Source organism: Myiozetetes cayanensis, unplaced genomic scaffold (assembly GCF_022539395.1).
Source record: "Myiozetetes cayanensis isolate MyiCay16 unplaced genomic scaffold, myiCay2020 scf1, whole genome shotgun sequence".
Taxonomy (NCBI): Eukaryota; Metazoa; Chordata; class Aves; order Passeriformes; family Tyrannidae; genus Myiozetetes; species Myiozetetes cayanensis.
In genome coordinates, this window is record NW_026086604.1 from 49,528,665 (window position 1) to 49,552,144 (window position 23,480).

Genomic DNA, 23,480 nt, shown 5'->3' on the forward strand with positions numbered 1-23,480 from the left:
GCCAAGGGAGTTTCAGTTGGGAAAGCAGGAACATTTGTTGCAAGGAAAGGGTTGTCAAGCACTAGAACAGGTTGGTCAGGGAAGTGGTGGAGTCACCATCCCAGGAGGTATTAGAAAGACAATAAGTGTGTCACTTAAGGACATGGTTTATTGGTGAACTTAGCAGCGCTGGGTTAATGGTTGGACTTGATGACCTTAAAAGTATTTTCCAGTCTAAATGATTCTATGATTTTATGCAATACACTAAAATTTAATGCTGTAATTTTCTATGTTCTTATGTTTTTCTGTTACTGCACTCAAAAAAAAAAAGCCACAATGTTTTGGGTAGTGTGACCTAATTAATTATGTGTACCATCAGGAAAAATGAATGAGAAAAAAAAGTCACTAAATTGAATCTCTGGCATCCCTGGAGCTGGAGTTGCATGCTCCATTAAATGTACATTACAAGAGGCATATAGTTTGTATATAGTCAACCTAAAAGTTTTCTGGTTAATTATGTAGACAGGTTGGGCATACACTAACATGACTGCAATAAACATTTGATTAAAGTGAATGGGACTTGATGTTGTTGAATTTCATTGTTTTTCTTGCTGATATTTTCAAGTTTATGTGAATGTTTGACACACTTTGGCCCTCAGCTGCATATATTCCAATCTTTCTTTATTCAAGAAATAAAAACATATTGATTTCTATTAAGCTAAGAGTTACTAGCATTCTCCATGGGATAACGCCACATTTATTATCATGGTTATACATTATAGCATTCACAATAGAATAACTGCTGGTTTTAATGTATCATTTCATTATGTGGCTGCCTCTATGTAATAAATTACACAAGTACTATGAATGGAGTTTGTTAAAAGAAAGAACAATCAACAGCGAGGCTGCACAACTCATAGTCCTTTTAATTATGCTACATCCCTGAAACAATGCCAAGGCTTGTTTAGGAGTTCCCGCTGTGCCAAGCACTTCAACAGCATTTGCAGCTTTATCTCACACAGCCAGGTGTTCCTAACACAGGAGTTTTCTCTACTAAATGAAAAACCTGGCAGAACATAGAGCCTCTGTTACAGTCTTTCAGGATAAAATAACTAATAATTTACAGCTAATAGCTACCATCAAATTATGTGGAAAAACAGAACAAAGAGTCTAGTAATGGGAATACATAGAACCAAAGACATGTTTCAGCCCAACATTTAAAAGTTTTGCTTTACTGGTACATGATATAAAGACAATACCATTAAAGAAGATTAAGAGATCACCTGGTAGTGCTGATGGCGATGGACTCTGTAACTGCAATTAAAAAGTTTTCCAATTGCTGTCAGTCCATGTTCTTCATCACAAACTACAATTCCAAAAAACAAACATACCTCTCCATGTTCCAGGGGAACTAGTCTGGAGTAATAGGAGGTGCAGATCACTTCATCATCTCTCTTGTAAGTTGGTGGCCCAATTCTTGGTGTAATATTATAACGAGTTAAACACTCGGTATCGCTAATTGCATAGTACTGCCATGGTCTGAACTCTGTGCCATCTATGGAGCGTTCCAAAATCCAGTTTCCAGGTCGTGGAGCATTAGCAGCTTTGATGATGACATACGCAACTTGAAAGACCTGAAAAAAATGCAAGGAGAAAATTTTAATGCTTTGTTATGCTGTAAAAGACCACTAGAAGCAAATTGGGTAGTAAATTAAAAACTTTAAAAGCAGTTTACACAGGGAGAGAGTAAAATTTGGTACAGTAACTCTGGATACATTTTTTGCACAAATTTTTGACTAGGGGTCCATCTAATTGTGTTCAGGGCATGAGTCTGTGCTGATGTAATAGCTGAAATCTATCTACACTGTACATTTCAGGATTAGTTGGGTATAACATTTGTTCCGTGAGAAAGGTACTATTTAGCTTTTTGGAGTCACTGAGGGCTTGAAAGATCTGTGTTTTGGTTGGGCTTTTTTAGTTTGTTTGTTTGTGTGTTTCTTTGTTTTGTGTTGGTTGGGGTTTTTTTTTACATAGATGCAGCCTAAAAAAACCTCTTTGCTTCATATTTTAGCTGGGAATTTAATCCTCTTTGTAATAGCATTTCTGGTAAGTTTTTTACACACTATATTAAAAATCTCTGTGCATTGTACTTTCATTCTGTGTCAGTTATTTCAGCAGAAGACTACTTGCAGACACTGCTAAAAATACTACGAGACAAATAAGGTGAATATGACAGAAACAATCATGGCAAAATAGCTAATATTCTTAAATGAAGTTAATATGTGTAAGAGCTATACAGGTATCTTGACTATTTTTTTAACAACCCTGGGTCCAAAGTGAAATCCCCATCCACACAACAGCACTGTTCATCACTTCTGTGAGCAGGCAGAGCAGTAATTAAGTTCATATCACCTTTTAGATTACTTTGTCGTGGGAGCCACATAACCCACACTGGCCCTACAGCATTAGATGCGAACACTGAAGTGCACTTACAGCAAATCTACCATCTTCTCCCTCACCCAACACCTACTACATCACCTCACGAAAAAAGATTGCATTTTGCAGATTCATAACACTTCTGTACAGAAGTTTAATGTTTCATACACACTAGAGTATAAAGCCACATTCAGATGAAAGAAAAACTCTGTATTATTCAACCATCTCAGAGGAATGTATTCCCACTTGAGCAGACTGCCTGGTCGACTGCTATTATCATCATAATTCCTGTCTGCATGTGTAGTATTAATACTATGTTGAGCTCCAATTTGGCTGAAATCAGTTCTTTCATACATTATAAATTCAAATTTCTAGGCTTTTGTTTTCAATACAGATTAAAACCAGAGCAAGAATAGTATTTGCCACATAAAAGCAGGTTTTGATTTTTTCAAATGGGGAAATAAACTCCCAAAGATAAATAGTAACCTTTGAAACAAGACATTCTTTAAGTGAACAGAACTTTGATTAGGAGATCTTGCACACATGACAAGGAAAAAAATTTGGTGATACTTATCTTCAAATGACTTATTAACTTTAACACCTTAAAAAAAGTAAAACCACCTCAATTTCTAATTAAAATCATATGGAATTAAAACACGATATTCACTTGGTCTGATTTTCTTTCCAGGCACTTCCCTTTTATCCTCTGAGACATCAAGCAGATACAAACAGAACATTCCTAGTTATTTAAATAAATATGAAAATTTACACCAAGTGAGGATTTTGCCTACTATGACGTTTCAGCAATGCAAGCAGAAGCAAACAAGAGGAGAAGCCAGCTCAGTGTTTATCTAGCCTTACAGTCTTAGAAATAAAATTTCTCTGGGCTCTGTGAGTCCTCTGTTGTTCAGCACGATCTCAGAATTTGATTAAAGTGAATATCAAGAATTATAATCCAGTTTCCATGAAGAGAAGAGTTCCTTTTAAATAAAACTTACATCACACCAACAATCTCAGACCGGAAAAAAAAAAAAGGAAAAGCCACGAAAAGCCAAAATATGTGCTTTTAAAGGAAAAAGGAACATAATTTGGGCAGATTTCAAGTGAAACAACTATATTCCCTACCTACAACCTGCTTTTCATTGATTCAGTCAGAGGTAGTTGAGTCATATACCTGTTTTGCACTCAGTTGTGCACATGCAGAATCTGATGGATCATCATTTTGGTACCCTGAATTTAAAGACATGTGTATGTGACAGGTGTCACTTGTATGGGTATTTTCTCCATCACAGATGAGAACTTCAGAAAGCTTCAGAGAAGTTTTATTGACTGAGCTTAGGAACAACTATGCACTTTATTTATTTCTTTTTCCTCTCTGCTTGCTGTCATCAACTAAACTGTTTCCCTACTTATTACACAGTTGGCTGAACAACAAATGATCTACTTTTGATTACACTGAGATTTTTCAAGACCCATTATAGTCTGCAGCTGATGTGGCTAGTTTTAAATCCAGTTCCAACTAGTAACAATGAGCTATCCTTCATCACAAACTAACTTTAGCCGCTGCTGCAGAAGCAAAAGATATTCACAAGAGTATGCAACTAAAATTTACTTTAAATATCAAGTTTCTTGGTGAGGGAGGAGTAAAGGGAAAAGCCACTTAAAAATTATCATTTACACAGCAACTGTGCACAAATTCAATAAATTAAATCTTTCCAAGTCAGTGTTTTTTCAGGAAAACAGCAGCCATGGTTGGTACCCAAGGCATGTAGGGATTGATTTTTTCTGTATAGTTTGCAAACAGCTGAAATGCAGATATTTAACAGTATAAACCTTAAAGAAGAAGTGAAAAAAAATCAGTGAATGGTTCTATAGACGTTTAAATATGCACAGTATAGAAAACAATTGCCTTCTTTTCCAGTGGATCCTCTCAACTCTCTTCCCTTTACATACATAGCACATAGGTATCCAAAAATACTTTACAGGTAAATTCACAGGATAATGAATATCAGCAACATCAGAAAAATTTATCAGTCCTTGAAATTATATAGGTTAAATAAGAAAATTAAAGATTTTGTATGCTCTTGGCCTCAAGAAATCAGAAGACAATCTATCAGTAGGAGTTATATTCTCAAGGATTATGTTTCCAAGTAAGGGAATGAAGCCAAAAGAAAGGATCAAGGTGATTCAAATGTTCACAGATGAAAACATTTAAAGAGTTGTCAGTAGGTAGGGATTTTGCAGACCTCATATCCCATAAACTCTGCAACCCAAAATGGATCTGAACTGAGCCCATGTAATGCAAACTGATTTTCCAACATCCTTTGAGCACTTCTTCACAGAATTTTACTTTTATAAGTTTGTCGGATTTGAACATCACCAAAGGCAGTTTCTTGCCACTTTCCACATCCATTCAATGCCCACCAACCAGCTACGTGATAAACCTGAGCTGTGGGGCACAAGAGCTAATGATTTGTACACTTTAATTTGACTGTGTAACTTTCCCAGAACTAATTTCCTTATTGAACTACAAGGGTAAAAAGGGCAAGTCAAAGCAAGTTAACAATTCCCAAGCAGCCATGGATTAAAAGTGTCATTTTACAGGCATTTCAATCCTGACTGTAAAGACCAGCCAAATAAACTTGTTCTAAAGAACCTCTTCTTTGTATAGCAGCTGAGTTTACAGTCAGCCAGCAGTGGGGACACAGCAGATGCTAGCTACAAATCCCAATTTCCAAGGGTATGGTCATTGCTCTGCAACTCAACACAGACGACACGCCCTGGCAAGCACAATTTTCCTGGTATCTTTTTGGATAAAGTCTCCCTGTTATATTTTTCAATATACATGAATTGAGGACAACAATAGAGAAGATTCTGTCTTTGTGTAATTATGAGTATTTGAGACCCAGGCTCCAAAACTGAAAAGCTAAAGATGAGTCCCAACATATTTTTTTTTCTAAATTTCAGAAATATTTAACTTAAGAACATAGGTACCGACTTCTACTTCAAATCTACACTCCAATTCAAGTCCAAACTCCATCTGACCTTGCAAAAACCTGAAAGGACTACATGATTTTAGAACCTCAGTATTAACTTCAGTGTCCTATTGACGAGTGCAAAAAGGGAATCTAAAAAGCAGCTAAGTATGTTTTTCAAACAGCATGACCAGTCCTGTGCTGAAAATGTTTATTACAACTAGCATTACTCCACATATTTAAAATGAAACTGCAAAATTTATTCAGTTCAGTGTTGTCAACACATATAAACCTGGATACAAGGAAATCCTCTTTTTCTCAGACTTCATTTTGCTGCCCAAAAAAAGTCCAAAATAATCTGTGCAAACTCTCCAAGAGTAGAAAACTACATAAAGGGACATTTTAAGTATCAGCTTGTATTGTTCACAGAAATGTCTTTTTAAAGGATAAAGATGGCTTCAGTCTCATAGAGACCGTGAGGCCTAGCAACTGTTTGCAACGTTTTGCTCTGAGAGTTCTGCGATCTTAAAAGTGCAAAATACACTAAATTCAGCAGAATTTCTAGTCTCATTAATTATATTTTCTTTAAGATTTTGATTCATTATGTGCAGTCATTGTTTTGGAATAGAAGAAAAATTCATTTAACTTAAGAATTGCTTTGTAAGAATGCACAGATGAACACCCTGAATCTTGCATCATCAATTTTACAAAGCCACAAAAGGCTTTTAAGGCAGCTTGCCACGTACAATAAATTAGCATCAGTCCAGTGAAGTCAACAGAGTAATATTTTTTACATCAGCAATGCATCTCTACAGAAATCTGTTCTTGCCAGTTCATTTCAAGATGAAAGCTCTGCGCAAATCATATATTTACATTCTTTTAAACTTTCTAATAGCAGAAAGTACAAATTACTCTTACATCAGCCTCTGAGTGGCAATCCAGTACTCATAAAATATTCATGAGCTACAACTTACTCGGAAGCGGAGTTGTTTTCTCAACTCAATACTATGGGTCTTCTAAGAAGAATTGGTGTTGATTTACAATTCAAGAACTTTGTGATATACAAACGTCTGCCATTCTGCTACGCCAAGTATACACAGGACATTTAAATACCTTTAAAAGTCTGAAGCACGATAATAAAACTGAGGCAAGTAGTCTTCGTTTAATGTTGTCACAGATTAATATTTTACAGCTGGCCCAATCACACTGCTTAAATGTGCAACAGTCAGCATTTATTAAAATTATTAAAATGTATTAAAATTTTGTAATATAGCTGTCCAGGGGGTCAAACTCAGGCAAAAATGCTGTTTTTATCAAAAACCGATGCTGTGCATTTTGTTTCTGTAGAACTGGCAGTGTAGGAAGCACAAGGTCATAAATCAAATCTTAGTGTCTTGTACATCAATACGACACCTCATTGCTAAACTGCTCTTTCCGCAGTTCTGGATCACTGCCATACATTTAATGGAAAGAGGGAGCCGGGGCGGTTTGGTGGTGGAGTGTGTGGGAAGAAAAGACTATCATACATCTGAATCCTGGAAAGACTGAAAGGCACACTAGAATAAATTTACCTAGTTGTTATGATGTAAGTGAGCTAAAGAATCATAACATAAGCCCTAGGTACCCTTACAAAATGCTTAGCATTAGTTATTAATAGCATAGATTCCACAAAGGAGGAAGACCAAAACAGCAATTACAATATTGCTTTTATTAGTCAGCCCTCTTCTCTTAATGAGATTCCATCAAACTGCTTTTCATTCCAGCTGTTTTTAGACTAAATAAACTAAGTAAAAGGCAGAATACTAGCTCAAAGAATATCCTCTATTCCCTTCACTTTTGAGCCAAGAGATGAGTACAGCCACAGAAATTCACACAGGGTAAACTGGAATTGAGCTTTCACCAGCTAAAGGAATCTTCCCCATATCTGCCAGACAAGGCTATGTTTCAGCACTCACCAACCCAATTGCTTGGATTATATCTCTAAAAAGTACAACGATAACAATCCCAAGAAACAATCAAATCCTCTTAGATCTAGAACTTCTGGTAATTACAGAAGAACCCACCATGAATATGATCAGATGGTCATTCTTCACATCACAAAAGGGCACTACACTCTGGCAAGGAAAGCTGAAGGACTCGTTTACTTTAATATGCTACTTAACAGATTTCATGCACAAGGCTTGAAATGTGAAAAAAAAAAAAAAGTACCAATGCTAAAGTTATATTGTAACCCACCTAGTTACAGGTACTGACTTTCAGGAATATTTTTAAAGGTCCTAGAAGAGTATTTTAACTCATTCTCAAGCTAATGTATGAAGTAAATAATTACTAAAGTCACTAAGGTCCTTCATATGCTTTTCTTTTGTGTTTTCTTTACTTGTGCTGACTCGCTTAAAGTAAGCACACCAAGTCAGCTCTAATAACTCATTGACTTCAAGCAATCTCTATTAACCGAATCCTTTCTCACACAGCATAATTTACATTCAGTTTGCATAGCCCTAGATGCCTTCTCTCCCTTAAAGTCTCTAAGGAAAACACAGAAGAAAGGCCCCTTAGGGGAAACTTTTCAAATCGAATTAGTGAAACTGAGCGTGGGTCAGGAGAGGAAAGATATGTATGTGGTGAAACATCAACAGCACTAACACTGGAGAATAAAAGATTTGGAGAGTAGCTCAGCTGGTCTGCTTCCAAAGTGAAATTGTTCTAGGAGGATAAAAAACTAAGGCATTCCCTCCTCCTTCATTTTTCCTTCCTGTTTGTCCATCTACAAACCAAACACAAAGCTATCTCTTCAAACAACAAGAAAGTCTTATCCAAACCCTCTGTCACTGACAAAACACACCTTGTGATTATTTTCCAAACAGTTCTGCTTTCTAATTAAAGAGCAAACTAGGCACTTGCTTAACCTATGCTTTATTTGAAAACATCAAAGTTAAACCTTCTGTTTTAATCTTTAAAATAACTTTCAAACTGGGTCTAGAGATCTTGCAAAAGCTTCTTACTAACTGTACACCTCAAGTACGCATTTCTTAGTAAGTAACAAAGCTTCTTACAGAGTTTGGAAGCATCCTTATATTAATAATGAATTGTTGAGCTATGATTTTCAAACAACTTACTTAGCCCAGTGCATAGATCTGTTCAAAGCAAAACAACAAGAAAAAGCCAAGAAAAATATTTTTTCTTCAGCAATTATTTTGTCTTTTCTTGGAGCAGGGTAAAAGATTTCAGATTCTTCCATGTCTAACAGACAAACTAATAAATTAGCAAATACTCTGTACAGTTTAGTAGCCTAAGAATGATGAACCCCTCCTGGTTTGGCCATGAAGTCCCAAAACAGAGGAACCAACTTCTGCCAAGACTGTTCTAGATTTCTCAGGGTCAGAAATCAGTATTTCAGAAATATAATCCCTAACTCTTCAGAAAAGCTGACAGCAAAAGTTCACAGAAGATATAATACAGAACATTTCTTCCCAGTGCTCCTTCCAACAAGGTGGTGATCAGAATCAAGTCAGAAAAGAAGCACAGAAAGTAGTAAATCAACTTTTCTTTTAGTAGCACCACTTTTGCCCCATTTTATGCATGTTTTGCATTGTAGCCCTTAAGGATACCCCTCAACTGAGGAAAGTCAGACTTCCCAGGGTTCTGGATATCCTGCAATTGAACTTTTTGACATTTTATACTTCAATCTGACCATTATGTTACAGTAACAGGTTTGCATATTTAATGTAAATATGCAAAAACACTGAGAAATTTAAAAAGTTTAACTTGCGACCTACTGTGAGATAATTGATGTGAACGCACTAACCCTCCAGTCACTTACCTTTCTCTCCTCTGAAACTCATTATCTGAGTTACAATACCTCTGGATCTAATACTTGGAAGTATTGTGTGCTGTTTTCTTACAGCAAATAGCAGAATTTCAACTATGTCCTATTCCAAATTATTTACTCTTTCTAAGAAACTGTACAACAATCAGGTGATGGCCTGACAGTTATAGTTAAGAAACATAAACAGATGTATCCTCACATATAAAATCTGTGCTTAGGCCAATACCCTGAAAACACTGCTGCTTAAAAATGAGTCCTTGATAACACAGACTTCAAGTAACTCATAAGAAATCAAAGGTAGAGGAACACAATATCAGAGGACTGCTGGGGAAAAGACAGAAGGGTCATTCCTTACGTCTTTGATACATGTTTGTATCAAGACATAAGGAACTGGAAGAGATGGAACTGGTTACCAAAACCAAAGAAAGGTGGATGAGAGTAAAGCCTCTCATCCACACATATACAATTGTTACTGTGCCATGATAGGAAGTCTGACAGGAACAAAATTTTCAAGATGCTCTAGGACAATGACTGAAAACCACAGCTATTTAAAATAAGTTCATATTAGCATATTTAACTACAGTGCTACTGAAGAGTTAACTAGTACATATCCTACCACCTAAACACATAGGAGCTGCAATCAATTGCATTGGCATACATCTACATACATTTAATTACAATCACGTAAATGTTACTCACCTGCCTTAAATCCAAGGTGATGGTGACCCAGTGGTATTGCCTTCCATTCTGAATGCTGGGACTCTGCCACCAGTTATTGGTACCATCAATTGCACTGGAAATTGGGTGCTGCTCTGTTTCAAAGCAAAAAAATCAAACATCTCTTGGAAATAAATCTCACTGCATTTTTCTGACCCAGTACATTTATTTCACACTGAGCACAATTTCTTCCTGTCATAAAAAAAGTAAAAACTGACATCTGCCCTCAAACAACAAGGCTGTCATTGGATCCTGCAGTGCTCAGTGGGGATACAAAGTGCTCACACTTTCCCTCAGCTCTCTGCTCAAAGGCAGTTGCACTCACATAGTAGAGAGACTAAAACAAAAACATATTTGACAGTAATACACTCAGTATTCAACGAGGAATGGTTAAAAGAAAGACAAAAACCGACGAAACAAAAAACAAAACACGTGAAACTTGCCTTTGGGATTGGCACTGTGACTGTCACAGACACGGCACTGGGCATTGCGGAGGGGCCGTCCAGGGACGTGTTCCACCAGTTTGCAGAACATCTCTGGTCCCTTCTCCCCGCAGGTGGCATTGGTGGAGATGTGAGCATTGCTGGCCAGGTTCAGAATGGCAGGGAACAGGCCTTGAAAGAAATAATGTGACATTGCAAGGCATGCAAAATTGGCACCCTGACAGCAATACCCTGTTATTTCACTCCACATTTGCATGCTTTATTCTAAGGAGTACGAAAGTTTTTGCAAACCATCCTTCCCAGTTGGAAACCTTTTGCATTGTGAATTGATCAAAACCAGGAGGGTAACTGGCCCACTTCCAGAAGCAAGGAGGGACTGTACAGCATGCACTCAGCTGGTATGGAAAACGGCATTTAACAGGAGCTCTCTGCAGCAGCAACACCACGAGCCTGAACAAGACCCTCCAGGCTTGCAAGATTTAAGGACTGAACTTTAGCCCTTTGCTACAGGCTCTTCTGCAGTCTTTGTAAAGTCTAAGGAATATTCTTACTTGCTACTTATTAATCTTTACACAGACACTTCACTGTACTTTCAAATGGTGGTATTCTTGTGCACTGGAACAATGTAACAACAGACTAAGCGTTTCAAGATTACTACTACCAGACAAGGAATCCTTTGCCTTTTAGAAAAGGAGTGAAGTTTTACTTTGGCTTGAAGGTTACTGATAAAATTTCAAGAATACGGTACGCCACAAAAGTTAAGCACAGCTTCTCAGCAATGTTGTTATCAGTTTCCAGACATCCCTCCTGAGCTAAAAAGCTTTTATTTCTTGTATAGTTATGGTGTAACAGAGATACTCCATTTCCACTCAGAAGCCACTCTGAAAAAACAGAATTAATTTGACAAGTCCTGTCTTTAGAGATTAAACCCACTGGGTAGAAATCAAAGATAGAGCCTTGGTATGGTGTGGTAGAGTGCCACAAGAATTGTTAGTGTTGCAATAGCGAGGCATTAAAATCATATTTTTCTTCTAAGGAATTCTGAAAACAAGAAAAAATAAAACCCAGTCATAGTTAGGAAAATATAAGCCTTTTTCAGTAGTAGAGCTGTGTGAATTCTTTTATTTCATTATCTACAACCTACATCAAAACAAATTGTAATATTAAAATTTTGCTTCTCTTAGCTATTCATGCACATAAATATCTCAAAAGTGGGTGCTGAGAGGACGGTGACAGGCTCTTTTCAGTGGTGCTCACCAGCAGGACAAGAAGAAATGGCCATAAACTAAAACACAAAAAGTTTAATTTCAACATGAGGAAGAACTTTACATCGAGGGTGGCAGAGCACTGGAACAGGCTGCCCAGGGAGGTCATGGAGTCTCCCTCTCATGTTCCTGTGTAACCTGTTCTAGGTGACCCTACCTTGGCAGGGGGTTGGACTAGATGATCTCTAGAGGTCCCTTCCAACCCTAACAATTCCGTGATTCTGTGTTCTCAACAAGGCAACACTAAATATTCCTTTAATATAAAGTGTCTTTGCCTAGTAATTGCATTATCCTGGAAAGCCTGGAGAAAAGTTTCAGTGTAGTTTAAGACTTGCCTTCAGCTATTGAAAATCTGGCTAAATCGTAACCCTCTGTACCAGAGCATGAATAACAAGTGGTGTGTTTTCAATTGTGTCTTACTTGAAACTTAATAGGAGAGATGGAGCTTTTTATTTTTTTGAATCCTGACTTTACTTAAGTTAAATCCAGACTAGGTCAGATGCCTTGTTCTCATTATACCTAAATCTGATGCAGATGAGGATGCTAAAGTCATCCTATTGATCACTTTTAGTGAGGCTCTTTTGACAGCAACATGCTTTCTGCACCAGGCTTCTCTCACCTCTTGTACTACATGCAGTGTAGCTCCAGATCTGTAGCTGAAAGCAAAGAAGAAATGCTGCTCCCCGATCTCCTATTGGACAAGAAAGCTCACTGGTGAAAGAGGGTACCTTTATTTACATTACTCTCCAATTATGTAAAATCTGCGTTATTCAGTATTTATTACTGTTGATGCAGGGGTCTACCAACCTGTCTTCAAGAGCTATCCATTCATTCTCAGGTCATTCACTACCTTCACTCCCATTACACAGTAGCCCTGCCATTTCTTTCCGGGGTCATTTGTTACAGTGACGTTGTCTCCAATAAACTTTGGTACACGGACTTGTGCCAAAGGAATAGCAAAGATATCTCATGATGAGTTTTCTGGGTCCCACAGAGATATGAAGAAAGAACACTTCAATGCAAGTGAGTTGCACTGGAGCTCGGTCCCAGCATCCAAAAAAAAAGAGTTTGTTAGCTTTACTCTGCAAGGTACTGCATCTCTTCAAATCCTACTTGATTATGTTCACCTCTGAGTCTCTTTAACACAATTACATTTTACGGCAAACTGCAGAAGTGTAGCCACCCTGCAAGTTTCCGTGAAGATTGAGAATAGTATAGAAGATGATTTATTAAGAAACAATAAGCATATGCAATAAAAAAATGGAAAAAAAGGTAAATTGCAAATAAATGAGTTGCATCTTTAAAGAACTTGGTTTCTCTTTAATCTTTTATTAAGAAAATCCAGGCAGAGTTTGGAGTTCAAAAGCTCTTAGATGCTCCTCTGCCAATCTCCACCCAACCTTCGCTTCCCCCCCTCTCAAAAAAAAAAAACACCAAACATCTGGTTATATATATTTTTATTGCTTGTAGGAAGAGGTAGGTATGATAAAAATGAGCAACCACACTTAAATAAGCCCTTTACAGATAACAGGTGACTGTTGTCATATGCTGCTATAAAATCCAAGTGGCTGTAATTGATATAAAAATCCAGCAGAAGATCCCATGTCTCATTAAACTGAACTTTTGGCAAATTATATTTGCACTCATGAAGACATCACAGAATCACAAAATCATTTAGGTTGGAAAGGTCCTCTGAGATCATCAAATCCAGCCTTTGACTGATCACCACCTTGTCAAATAGACCATGGCACCAAGTGCCATGTCAAGTCATTTCTTGAACAGCTCCAGAAGCAATGACTCCACCACTTCCCTGGGCAGTCCATTTCAATATTTAACAACTCTTCCTGTGACAAAATTACTCCAAATATCCAACTTGGACCACCCTGGCGCAGGTTGAAGCTACGTCCTCTCATCCTGTCTCTAGCTGCCCCCACCTTGCCACAACCTCCTTTCCAGATAGTTGCAGAGAGTGATAAGGTCTCCCCTGAGCCTACTTTTCTCCAGGCTAAACAACCCCAGCTCCCTCACCCACTCCTCAGGATTTACTCTCCAGACCCTTCATTGATGTAACTTTTACAGTTGTCTGTCTAAAGTACAGTTCAAATCAATGACTGACTTGGATTTATCATATTATTCCCACTAATAAGGAAGGCAAGTGCTACATATAAAACCATCACTGTTTCACTGCTGAGCTATCAGGCTCCATTATCACTTTAGATGACTGTAGTTTCACATGGATCTGTAAGAATTCAGCAGCAGACTTCTCAGCTCTCTAATCAAGTTTGATTGACTGTATTCTATTTGTAAAAATACCTTGCAATCAACTTTGCACTTAAGTATTTGTTACTTCGTGTTTCCACCCTTGGGCCCATCTCTGTTCAGGAATTTCAGTTCTGTGTTTTGCAAGAAACTCTGGTGGTCCTGAGAAAAGCTGGAAGAATTTTTAAATCCAGCTCTTTCACTTCTAACTGCTAGCTATCTCTTTTCATGGTAAGGTGAACTCTTTAACTCGATTTTTTTCCCAGCTACTCTGCTGCTCATTTGCCCCACAGGTTCACATACCTCCCATTGCCAGAAAATGAAGTGTACAGATGCTAATTTGACCTTGAGAAAGAAGAGCAACTGGTTCAGTACAGCTCAGTGCAAAAGCTAAGCACGTTTTCATTAGATGTTCAAGCAAGTTGCTCTATTTTGTAAGGACTTGGTTTTAGACAGATGTGTGACTAAAACTCAGTAAAGGAGAACTGAAAAGGTGAGTTGGTACTGTCAGAATTATGTCATTCAGAGTTTTCCTACAAGAAAGACAAAATAACTCAAGCTCAGAAAAAGCAGAGGGAATCACATCCCTAATAAGGTGATCTGCAATGTGGATACGGCAGAATTTGTCACATTCACAGTCTACAGTGTTCATTTCTTCAAGAAATGCCAAGAAGGAATAATTCAAAGGTTGGATGGATTTGTCACATGCATAGCTAAGCAGGCAGACCTTATGGTGACAAATGCCACATTAATATCTCACCAAAAGTCAGGGAAAAGGCTTGTTCATAATGAAGCCAATTGTAATGTATTTAGATGATGAACAGGTGGTCAGCATGCAGTATGCCAGGGAAAAGGAAGATAGGCAAAGAGCTTTAAGGTAGATGAGGCAGTCAATTTCTATTTTGTCTGCTTCAATATGCCTATTGACTCTGATTCTTCAGAACGAATAGGGACAGTTGGAGCATGCAGCTTATTGGGGTAGATTCAAAGTGCTGACAATTCACACAAGTCATCATGGATTGATACACATCGTTGCCTAAGTAAAAGATATCTCTAGCCAGAACAGCTCGCTCTCTATTGTCAAGTTAATGGTTGATCATACCACCGCCACTTCTTTAGGAATTATTCTACTTTAAAACAGGTTCTACTGAAGTCCTCAAAAGCTCTTCGTTGCAGATGTAAGTACCACCATCATCTTTTGCCTGGAGGCTCAATTTAATTCATTGTAGGTTTTTAAGTTTTTACTTTGTTACAGATATAGACTACCAAGTACCCCCGAAGTTTTCACCAAGAAGCACTTCAAGGATTAGGGACATTTCCAGTGCATATCCATTGTCTCATTCTGGATACACCTGATCTACTGCACATGAGCAGATCAAGTCCATTGTACATGTGCAGTGGGTCTGACAGACCCTGGACTTGTTGGCCATTTTGTCTAGCTCTGATACCCTGTCCATGTACAGCAGCATCCATGCACTCCAGAGACATTAGATTTGCTCTTCATGCTCAGCCCACAGCACATACACATCCCTAATGCAAATACAGAAACCATATGCACTTGTGTGCCATTTATCAAAGGCTTTTCTAACATATTTTTTCACTGCCTTATATTAAAGAATTCACTTGACTGCATTCTGTAGAGCTAGTTTGAATGAAACCCCAATTCCATTTTCTGATTAATGATTTTTTCACTTAGGAAGTTAATAGTATTTCATCACTGTTCTGTTTCGGGTAGAAGGAAAGTGGATTTGTGCCTTTTAGTAAAATCCATGCATTACCTGTGGTTTTGACCATGTTTGACTGTATGGATTCTCATAATGTGACAGAGAGGTTGAAAATACTTTTCACAGAGGGCATATAGGAAAATGAGACAGGCCCCAGAATATCAATCTTCCTAGCAGAGGCATAGCTGATTAAAATAATTTCTTTTACAAACACAGTTGTAAAAACAGAAGGATGCATGTACAAGTTCTGCTTTAGACAGGCTTCACTCTATCAGCATGTATGTTTAATAAGCACAATAAAGATAACTTTTGGTATCCAGATCAACACAGTAAGAATGTCAAAACTCCTTACAGAAATGCCACATTTAAGACAGCTTCCTTCTGAACTCAGATTCACTGATGTGATATTCCTTGGAAGCTGAATAAATTACAGAGGTGTTTGTTGGTTTTTTGGAGTTTTTTTTTTTTTTTTTTTTAGAAGACAAAAACTCATGGGAAATTAACACAAAAGATTATATGAAGCAAGCCACAAACTGAGTCCAGAGGTGATATGCTTTCTGGATTGTTCATCAGAATATACAATGAAGACTCCAAACCAGACTTCATCTCTGAGACATTCAGTAATGTAACAGCCTGATTTCAACAGCCTGATTTCTCTTCAAGTATTTTGGCTTTTTTGTGCTGAGCGTAATAAAGCAGTAATCTGCAAGTGAACAAAGTAGATCTGACTTAAAAAACAAAGAGCTGATGTGTGCAGTAACAGTGAGCTTTTTATTGTGTCATTTCTCAGAACACAGAAATACTTGAAGGGGTCTTTTCTCATTTGCAAGTTTGCGTTTTTAAAAATGTTAAGGCAATCAGTAGTTCATAACAAGCAGGCAATGTTGAAGTTTGCTCGCAAGCAATTGATTCCCCATTTACTGAAAACATTTACAGAGGACACAGTAATAGTTGTTCAGAATAGCTTGATGCACTTCAGGAAAACAGAAAGGACTAAGGACAAAATGTAATAAAATGTCACAGTATTAGAATGTATAAAATATGTAATAGTTTTACACTGCAGAAGTTGAAATCACATTTTTTTATACCATTCTCAGGCACTTCTCAATACCACAGACTTGTTTTAGTTGTTCTTATTCACGTTTTGGATTAAATGAGTTCACTAAATGAAAGCCCTGGAACTATCAGATTCCTAGCCTGCTCAATAGATTTACCCTGATTATATTTTACTAGCAATCATCCCTAGCTTAACCTTTTCTATACAGTTTCATCAGAATCCTATCCCGTCATCACATCAAATATCTAGGCTAATTTCCTTCAAATAAATGGGCTGAAATCATTAACTTCCAACTATGGGAACTAAGGCACTAATTCCTTGTTCTTGAGAGTCAGCAAGAGATATGGGGTATAACACTCAACCTGCCTTATAATCCGCTTTGTGGAGACATTGCCTAAAAATGCGTTAGCTGCAGCATTAACCCATTTGAAAAGCTGAAAGCTTCACCACCATTTACACAATAGGCTGAGGTAACAAGCCACTAGTTAGAAAGTATTTTGAAAGATAATTATTTTCTATAGCTCTCCAAAGAGAAAAATTTCTGCTAGCAAAATGCCAAGTTCACAGGAACTAAGGGGCACGTTGGAGGTTTTTTAGCAAAACCTCTGGAAACTTTATTTTGCAATGTTTAGATTAAATTACTTCAGATTAAAAAGAAGCCTCTACCATGACAGCCCACTATCTTCTCCTAAAACCTGTTCTCTGTTTCTTCTCATATCGTAGAGTAAAGTTGACTAATGTGTCAATCACAGCAATATAGCTGGTGAAGATTACATTTATTTGATTCAATCATGTTTCAATGGAAGAACATACTAAGTTTGTCTATTCTCAAGAGCTTCCAATGAAGGATATTCCTCAACCCCCCTGATAAGTCTACTCGGGTGCTTTGTCACTTTAAAAGCTACAAATTTTCAGTCCTCTTTGCTGCATTCATGGTCTGCCATGATCTTGATTACAGCTTTTGTTTACCTGAAAGGCTGCTATCACACAACCTTTTCTAGACCAAGTAAACAACCCTTCCAATCTTTCCACAGTCAATTTTTTAACCTTATCCTTCTGAATTATTGGCAGTTTGCATTTCTCCAACAGTATGGCTCCTCAGACCTCAGCAGCTAGAGTAGAATTTCTTAAATTCTGCAGTTTTGTTAAATACACACGAAAATAAGTTTTGCAGTTTTTTTCAAGATACTACAGTTCACTTTGCATTGCATGCTAAGGTAAGTAAAAGATCCTTGTCTGCTGTACTGCAGACTGGTCAGTCATGAAAGAGAAGTATCCTCCACATCAGGCCCTGGGATGAGCTCATATTATTTGTAAAACAGATTACTTGGCAGCCATTTGCTGAACACTCAAACACGGGCTTTCAGAACAATCTGATTATTTCACAGCTCTGATTAAGTCAAGCTTTTGCAAGTTACACTTAAACAATCCCAGTGGACCAACCAATTAAAAAAAAAAAAAAAGAGAGAAAAAAACTCATTACAGAAGTTAATGTTACCAAAAACATTCTGCTTGAACCCTGCAAGCTGTTGAAGCGCAAAAAAGCTACAGAGGATGAAACTTTGCCCCTTCTTCTAAATGGCAAAGGCTTCTCTGCCAAATATTTTCTGTAGTTGCTTATGTGCATTCAGCATTATTAATAAGAGCCTTAATGCAGACAGGGTACTGCAGCAAAAGCCTGTCGCCTACTGTGGTCTGCCTTGGGCTGGATTATGTGCTAATTAGCATTCAGTGCTCAGAAATGTACTGAAGAGAAGTATAACACTACAAATTAATAAAGTTAACAAAGTAAAAGTTATAACACTACAGATTAATAAAATTATGTCAAATTCAGACCACAAACACAAAAGGCAAAAGTTTACTCTTTCAAGAATGAATACCAGCTGTACTATTCTCCCACGACTAGTTCCTTCCATTTAGTTTGTCGAAGGTTAAAGAGCAAGTGTCTGGCATAACTTGCATGTCTTCCTTAAAATTCCCAAACACCAGCACGTGGCCAGGTTGATGGCCCTGATGTAATAGAATTTGAACAAGGCAAAAAGTGTTTTTTCTTTTCTAAAAGAGGGCAGAACAGCCTGAGCCCTAACAAAATATTAAATTTCAAAGCACGTGAAGCATGCCATAGATATAAGGCAGTAGAAAACTAAGGTAAAGAAAGAGTAAGGAAAGCATTATGTTCCAATTAAGTGCTACTGCAAGATGCTAAGTTTCCCAATATGCAGTACTGGGAACAGGGTTATCAGGAACACTAATTAAAATGAGGGAATTATCAAACTCGCTGAAAAGTGTCTGTAACAAAGAAATCCCAGACTTCCAAATTGAATGTTTAGAACGTGGAAAGCTAACTAATGCATCTGCAGAAGAAACTGAAACTTGTCATCTCAGTTACACAGTAACTAATGCTTACTTTACACAAAGTATTGATGTTTTTAATACCACAGATGGGTTAGATAATAGTTTAAGTCGAATACTAACACTAAAAATGTGTTAGACTACAAAGCTAAGCGTTAACAAGTTCGCTGGTGCAAACTTCACAATGCCCCACCTTCCGAATCCATCACATGCTCAGCTTGAAAACACAGATGTAGATCACAGAGACTGTGTGATGTGCTTAAATTGGAAGTAGAAAGGATAAGGATGCAAAGACCATGGGTCAGGGTGCAAATGCTTGACACTGAAGGAGTTAAGAGCTTTTCAGCCCCATCCAGAGATTCCTACAAATGAGCTACCTTGTTTCTTAAAGGAGCACACATCATCTTTGACAGCCTGAGAATAGAAAACACTGGCAAATACAATAGGTTTAATAGCTTACACACCAGCCCCTGGATGCAGTATCTAGTATTATGTCTTCGTGCTTTCATAAATTTCAGGGATCTAAGACAAATAAATTAAGAACTTGGGCATAAATAAACGAGTTCTACCACATAAATGTTTAATACATTCGATATTGGCATTAACTTGCTGCTTATTTCAATAAGAACAAATTAAGTGGTAGAAGAAGGAGAAGGTAGAAGAAGGCATCAGACAGTACAGTTTCATAGAAAAGGTGGGTAATTGGTGAGTACTCTATCATTCATTTTCAAAGCATAATCAATATTTCTTCTGTTAAGTCATGTCTTGCAAGTATTGATTTTTTTTAATGCTGCTGGCCTGTTCAAGAATCTGCCCAGAAATTGTCACAGCATTTACACTAAAAGCAAAAGAGCCAAAAGTTGACAGATGGGCAGGCTGCCAAGGAACAACAAACCTGCCAGACCATGAAATTAGTTCTTTCTTGGTCACCCAAAAGCTTTTTCCACTTGTTGAGGAGTCTACATCATTGTGTTTGTTGGTTTGAGGGTCGTTCTTTCTTTTAGCATTACAATGGCTTTTTTCTTAAGTCATCGTTTAGGAACGATCTTCACTCAAACCTGAAGTAAATACAGGCCACAGCTATTATATACTTCAGTGTCTTGTCAGTTTTGCTTATATGCTGCCTAAGGCACAATATTAGCTTAGAGCAACATGACAGTAGTACTGGCAGTGTGACTGGTATGTCAATCTAAGGACCTCAGTCACTTGTCACCTATGATGTGTCCCAGTATCGCCAAAACTAAATATTTTTGTTCTTACTGATGTTGGATCTAGAGTAGATTTTCCCCCTCCCCCACCTTTTACTATGACTCCTTCAACAAATAATATCTCCCCCTCAACTTCTTTCCTATTAGTTTTCAAGCTGAGGCAATAGTCCTACCTGTAAGTGAAAACCCTGTTAGGTTTAATCCTAATTATATTTACATGCATAAATATGCAGGTTTAGGCTTCACACCTAATCATTTATTATAATAGACAAGAAGTTATGACCCAAGTATCTATTAGCTCTCTTCTGATCCTAAATTTCTATCATTTGTGAAATCTAAGAGACTTGAGCTTGAGAATAATTTTATAGGTTTAGTGGTTCCAGACACTTTGATATTGTGACTCAGTAACACAACCAAACAATATGTTACTATTTCTTTTCCCGTATAAACATTAAGAAGGTTAAAACACTTATAAATACCTTTGAGTCAGTTGGCATGACCTTGTGATCATAAACGAAGTAACTGCACTACAAAGGAACTCTGAAATATATTTTTTACATAGCGCATTTAAGCATGTTATTCAGTAGCCTTAGAGAAATTCAAAGTTTACTTCATTTTCCTAATTAAAAAAAATATTTTTATTTCACTTTCTCAATATGAATGCATTATCCTAACATTACAAAATGCAGCTGCTTTAGATGGAGTTAAACGTCTATTTAAATTAAGTGGAATTTGTCCATTACTGAACAAAAGCTATTACAAGTTGAAGAGTTTTTGGCACTGAGAACTACCAGCTCTCCTGTTTTCAGACACGGAAGAAAAATGTTTTCATTCCAGCAGACACAAAGCCATTATCAGGGCACACACAGCCCTATATCACTGCCAGATCTTCCTGGGTAGAAGGGAGCGCGTTTCCTCCAGGTTGAATGGAGCTGAAAGGATTTGCAACTGTGCAACCCTGAAGACATGCAAAGCTTGGTCACTCCCTTATCTCTACTGACTAAGATTAACCTTTTAAATCAGAGCTTGCTAAATTGGGAAAAACCTCTAGGATTTCTTTATTTCAGTCGTAACATACTATAGAGGTGGCTTTCTGCTCTTTGCAAAAAGATTTTTTTTTTTTTAGGCATTTTACTCTAGGCAACAAAGTAAAATTGCATGACCCCATTCTTTGTTTACTTACATTTTCTGCTCTCCAGGCACACAGATTAACAAATGTACAGGGGCACAAATTGCAACTGTTTAAAAACATTAATACCAAGTCAACTGTTGCACATTTTCTATGATGCAAACTCTCTCCACTTGCAAATTCTTACTATTTTACAGTAAATGCCTTCCTGAAAATCAAAGGCATTTGTGTGTCACACACGAAGAATTCCTGAAAAAGTGTAATTTTTAGCACACAAAAACAAATGCGGGGGGAGGGGAACCAAAGTTCTCTTCTGTATTGCCATCAATGCACAAGAACTCAGCCAGCCACATGGAATTTTAATCAAGTGTTCTCAAAGTATTTTGCCTTTGGCCTGAAAACAAGAATTATGCATTTCAGCCCAAAGCACAATTTTTGAGGAAAATTCTAACAGACAGAGTTCAAGTAGTTTAATTTAAAATTCAGCAATGCTACAGTGACACTAAAAAATACCAAGGAATAGTTGGATGCTGCCTAAAACACCCCTAACACTTTTTGCTGATTATTGTGGGAAATGTAGCAACAATGTAGACAGAGTTGCAGAGAGGGCAGCTTATTTCCCATTGTCCTTAAGAACAGAAAAGATAAGGAGGGCTGCTCAAATTTTAAAGAGAGATTGTATCTTCAGTTGATGCTCTGTAGTATACCAGAAGGGTTTTTCCTCATTGGGGCAAACATCCTGAACTCTTCCCTGCCACTGTACCATCAAAAAGCCCCTTCTTACCCTCTTTTCCTATCATTCCCATAAGATTTTCAGCCTACCTGAGACATCCAAACTTGGATGTGTCGATTACCACTATTAGCCATGGCAGCACAGCAATATCCATAGTAAAAAGTTCCTGGACATCTTGACATACCACTGAAGCTAAACATCAGCATGGCAATCTCTGACCCATGCCAAGATACACACTGAATACAGCTGTCCACCAGCAGTCATAATTTGTACCTATTGCTTCATTGCTGTCTTTAGGTCACATCCTACAGCTCATCACTAAGGAGAGATCGATTCTCCTTTAGTCATTATGCAATTCATCTTGATGCTCCTTGCCCAGTCACATACACCTCTTTCTCACTGCCTGCAAAGGGCAGCCTCCTCCACCTCTCAGAAAACCTGCACTGTACTTTGCAGAATCATTTCTAAAATTAGAAATGACCCCATTACAATATTATCAGATATGCACAAAACTAAGCTGTCCCTAGTGTGACCACTCCCAGGTGATCATCCGAAGAGGGACACCCTGCATTTGCTGCATGCCTTTAGCAATGGTAAACTTGCTTTGGAGGACACTGGCAGACACAATGTAAACCTACTTCAATGAAGATAAAATGGGATAAGGCTGGAAAGGACTTATTCCTGTAAGTTTTAACTTAAAATTCATGTTAATATCTAAAAACAATTTCAGTAACAAGCTCACATTTTTGCACTAGCAAAAAAAAAGGTATAGTTTCTAAAATCCTCATTAAGTTTTAGTGATATTTGTTGCTAATATTCAAAAATAACCCTGAAACATATCCAGTTATAGTAAAAAAAAAATCATGGAGACACATAGCAGCTTTGCTTTCTATTTGTAAAAATTTTTCTCTTAACGCTGTAATGAGATATTACCACATAAAAGCAAATTGAACCACTTGGGCAAGTAAAAAGAGGCATACCAAAGCAATGCATTGGTTAGCAACAATGGAAGGAATGAGTAATTCTATACATGTAATGTAAGTTCACAGCAATTCCCCCAAAGTCATGATCCTTCATTTTCCCATCAAAATTTTTATCTCTTCAGCATATTTTAAAGGGTGTTGTCCACTAGAAGTCATGGGGCACACATTTTAGAGACTACAAGCTGAAGTAAATAAAAGGAATCCTAGAAATTTCAACAGCATATATTTCACAACCCTAATTTAAACCAGGGTTTCCACATATCTTGACAATTCAAAGAACCTTCACTTGAAACTTCTGTTATCTAGCCCTTCTCAGCCAATAAACTAGAAACAACCTAATCATCAGAGGCATTAGCACACAGTTACAACCCTTTTCTACCCTCCCCTTTTAAAA

At 37.5% G+C, this 23,480-nt stretch overlaps 2 protein-coding genes across 3 annotated transcripts in view; one reads left to right on the forward strand and one right to left on the reverse strand.

The window, feature by feature from the left end:
* Positions 1–23,480, forward strand: part of ARHGAP28 (Rho GTPase activating protein 28) — a 723,491-nt gene that overhangs the window by 145,959 nt on the left and 554,052 nt on the right. The window lies entirely within an intron of this gene.
* The window catches only part of LAMA1 (laminin subunit alpha 1), a 99,853-nt gene that overhangs the window by 68,690 nt on the left and 7,683 nt on the right, over positions 1–23,480 (reverse strand). For both annotated transcript variants that reach the window (XM_050306106.1, XM_050306117.1), the window contains exons 2-4: positions 10,377–10,547; positions 9,916–10,028; positions 1,371–1,613 (exon numbers count right to left, since the gene is read on the reverse strand). In XM_050306106.1, the coding sequence (XP_050162063.1) occupies positions 1,371–1,613; positions 9,916–10,028; positions 10,377–10,547 (527 nt within the window). The remainder of the gene's footprint in view (positions 1–1,370; positions 1,614–9,915; positions 10,029–10,376; positions 10,548–23,480) is intronic.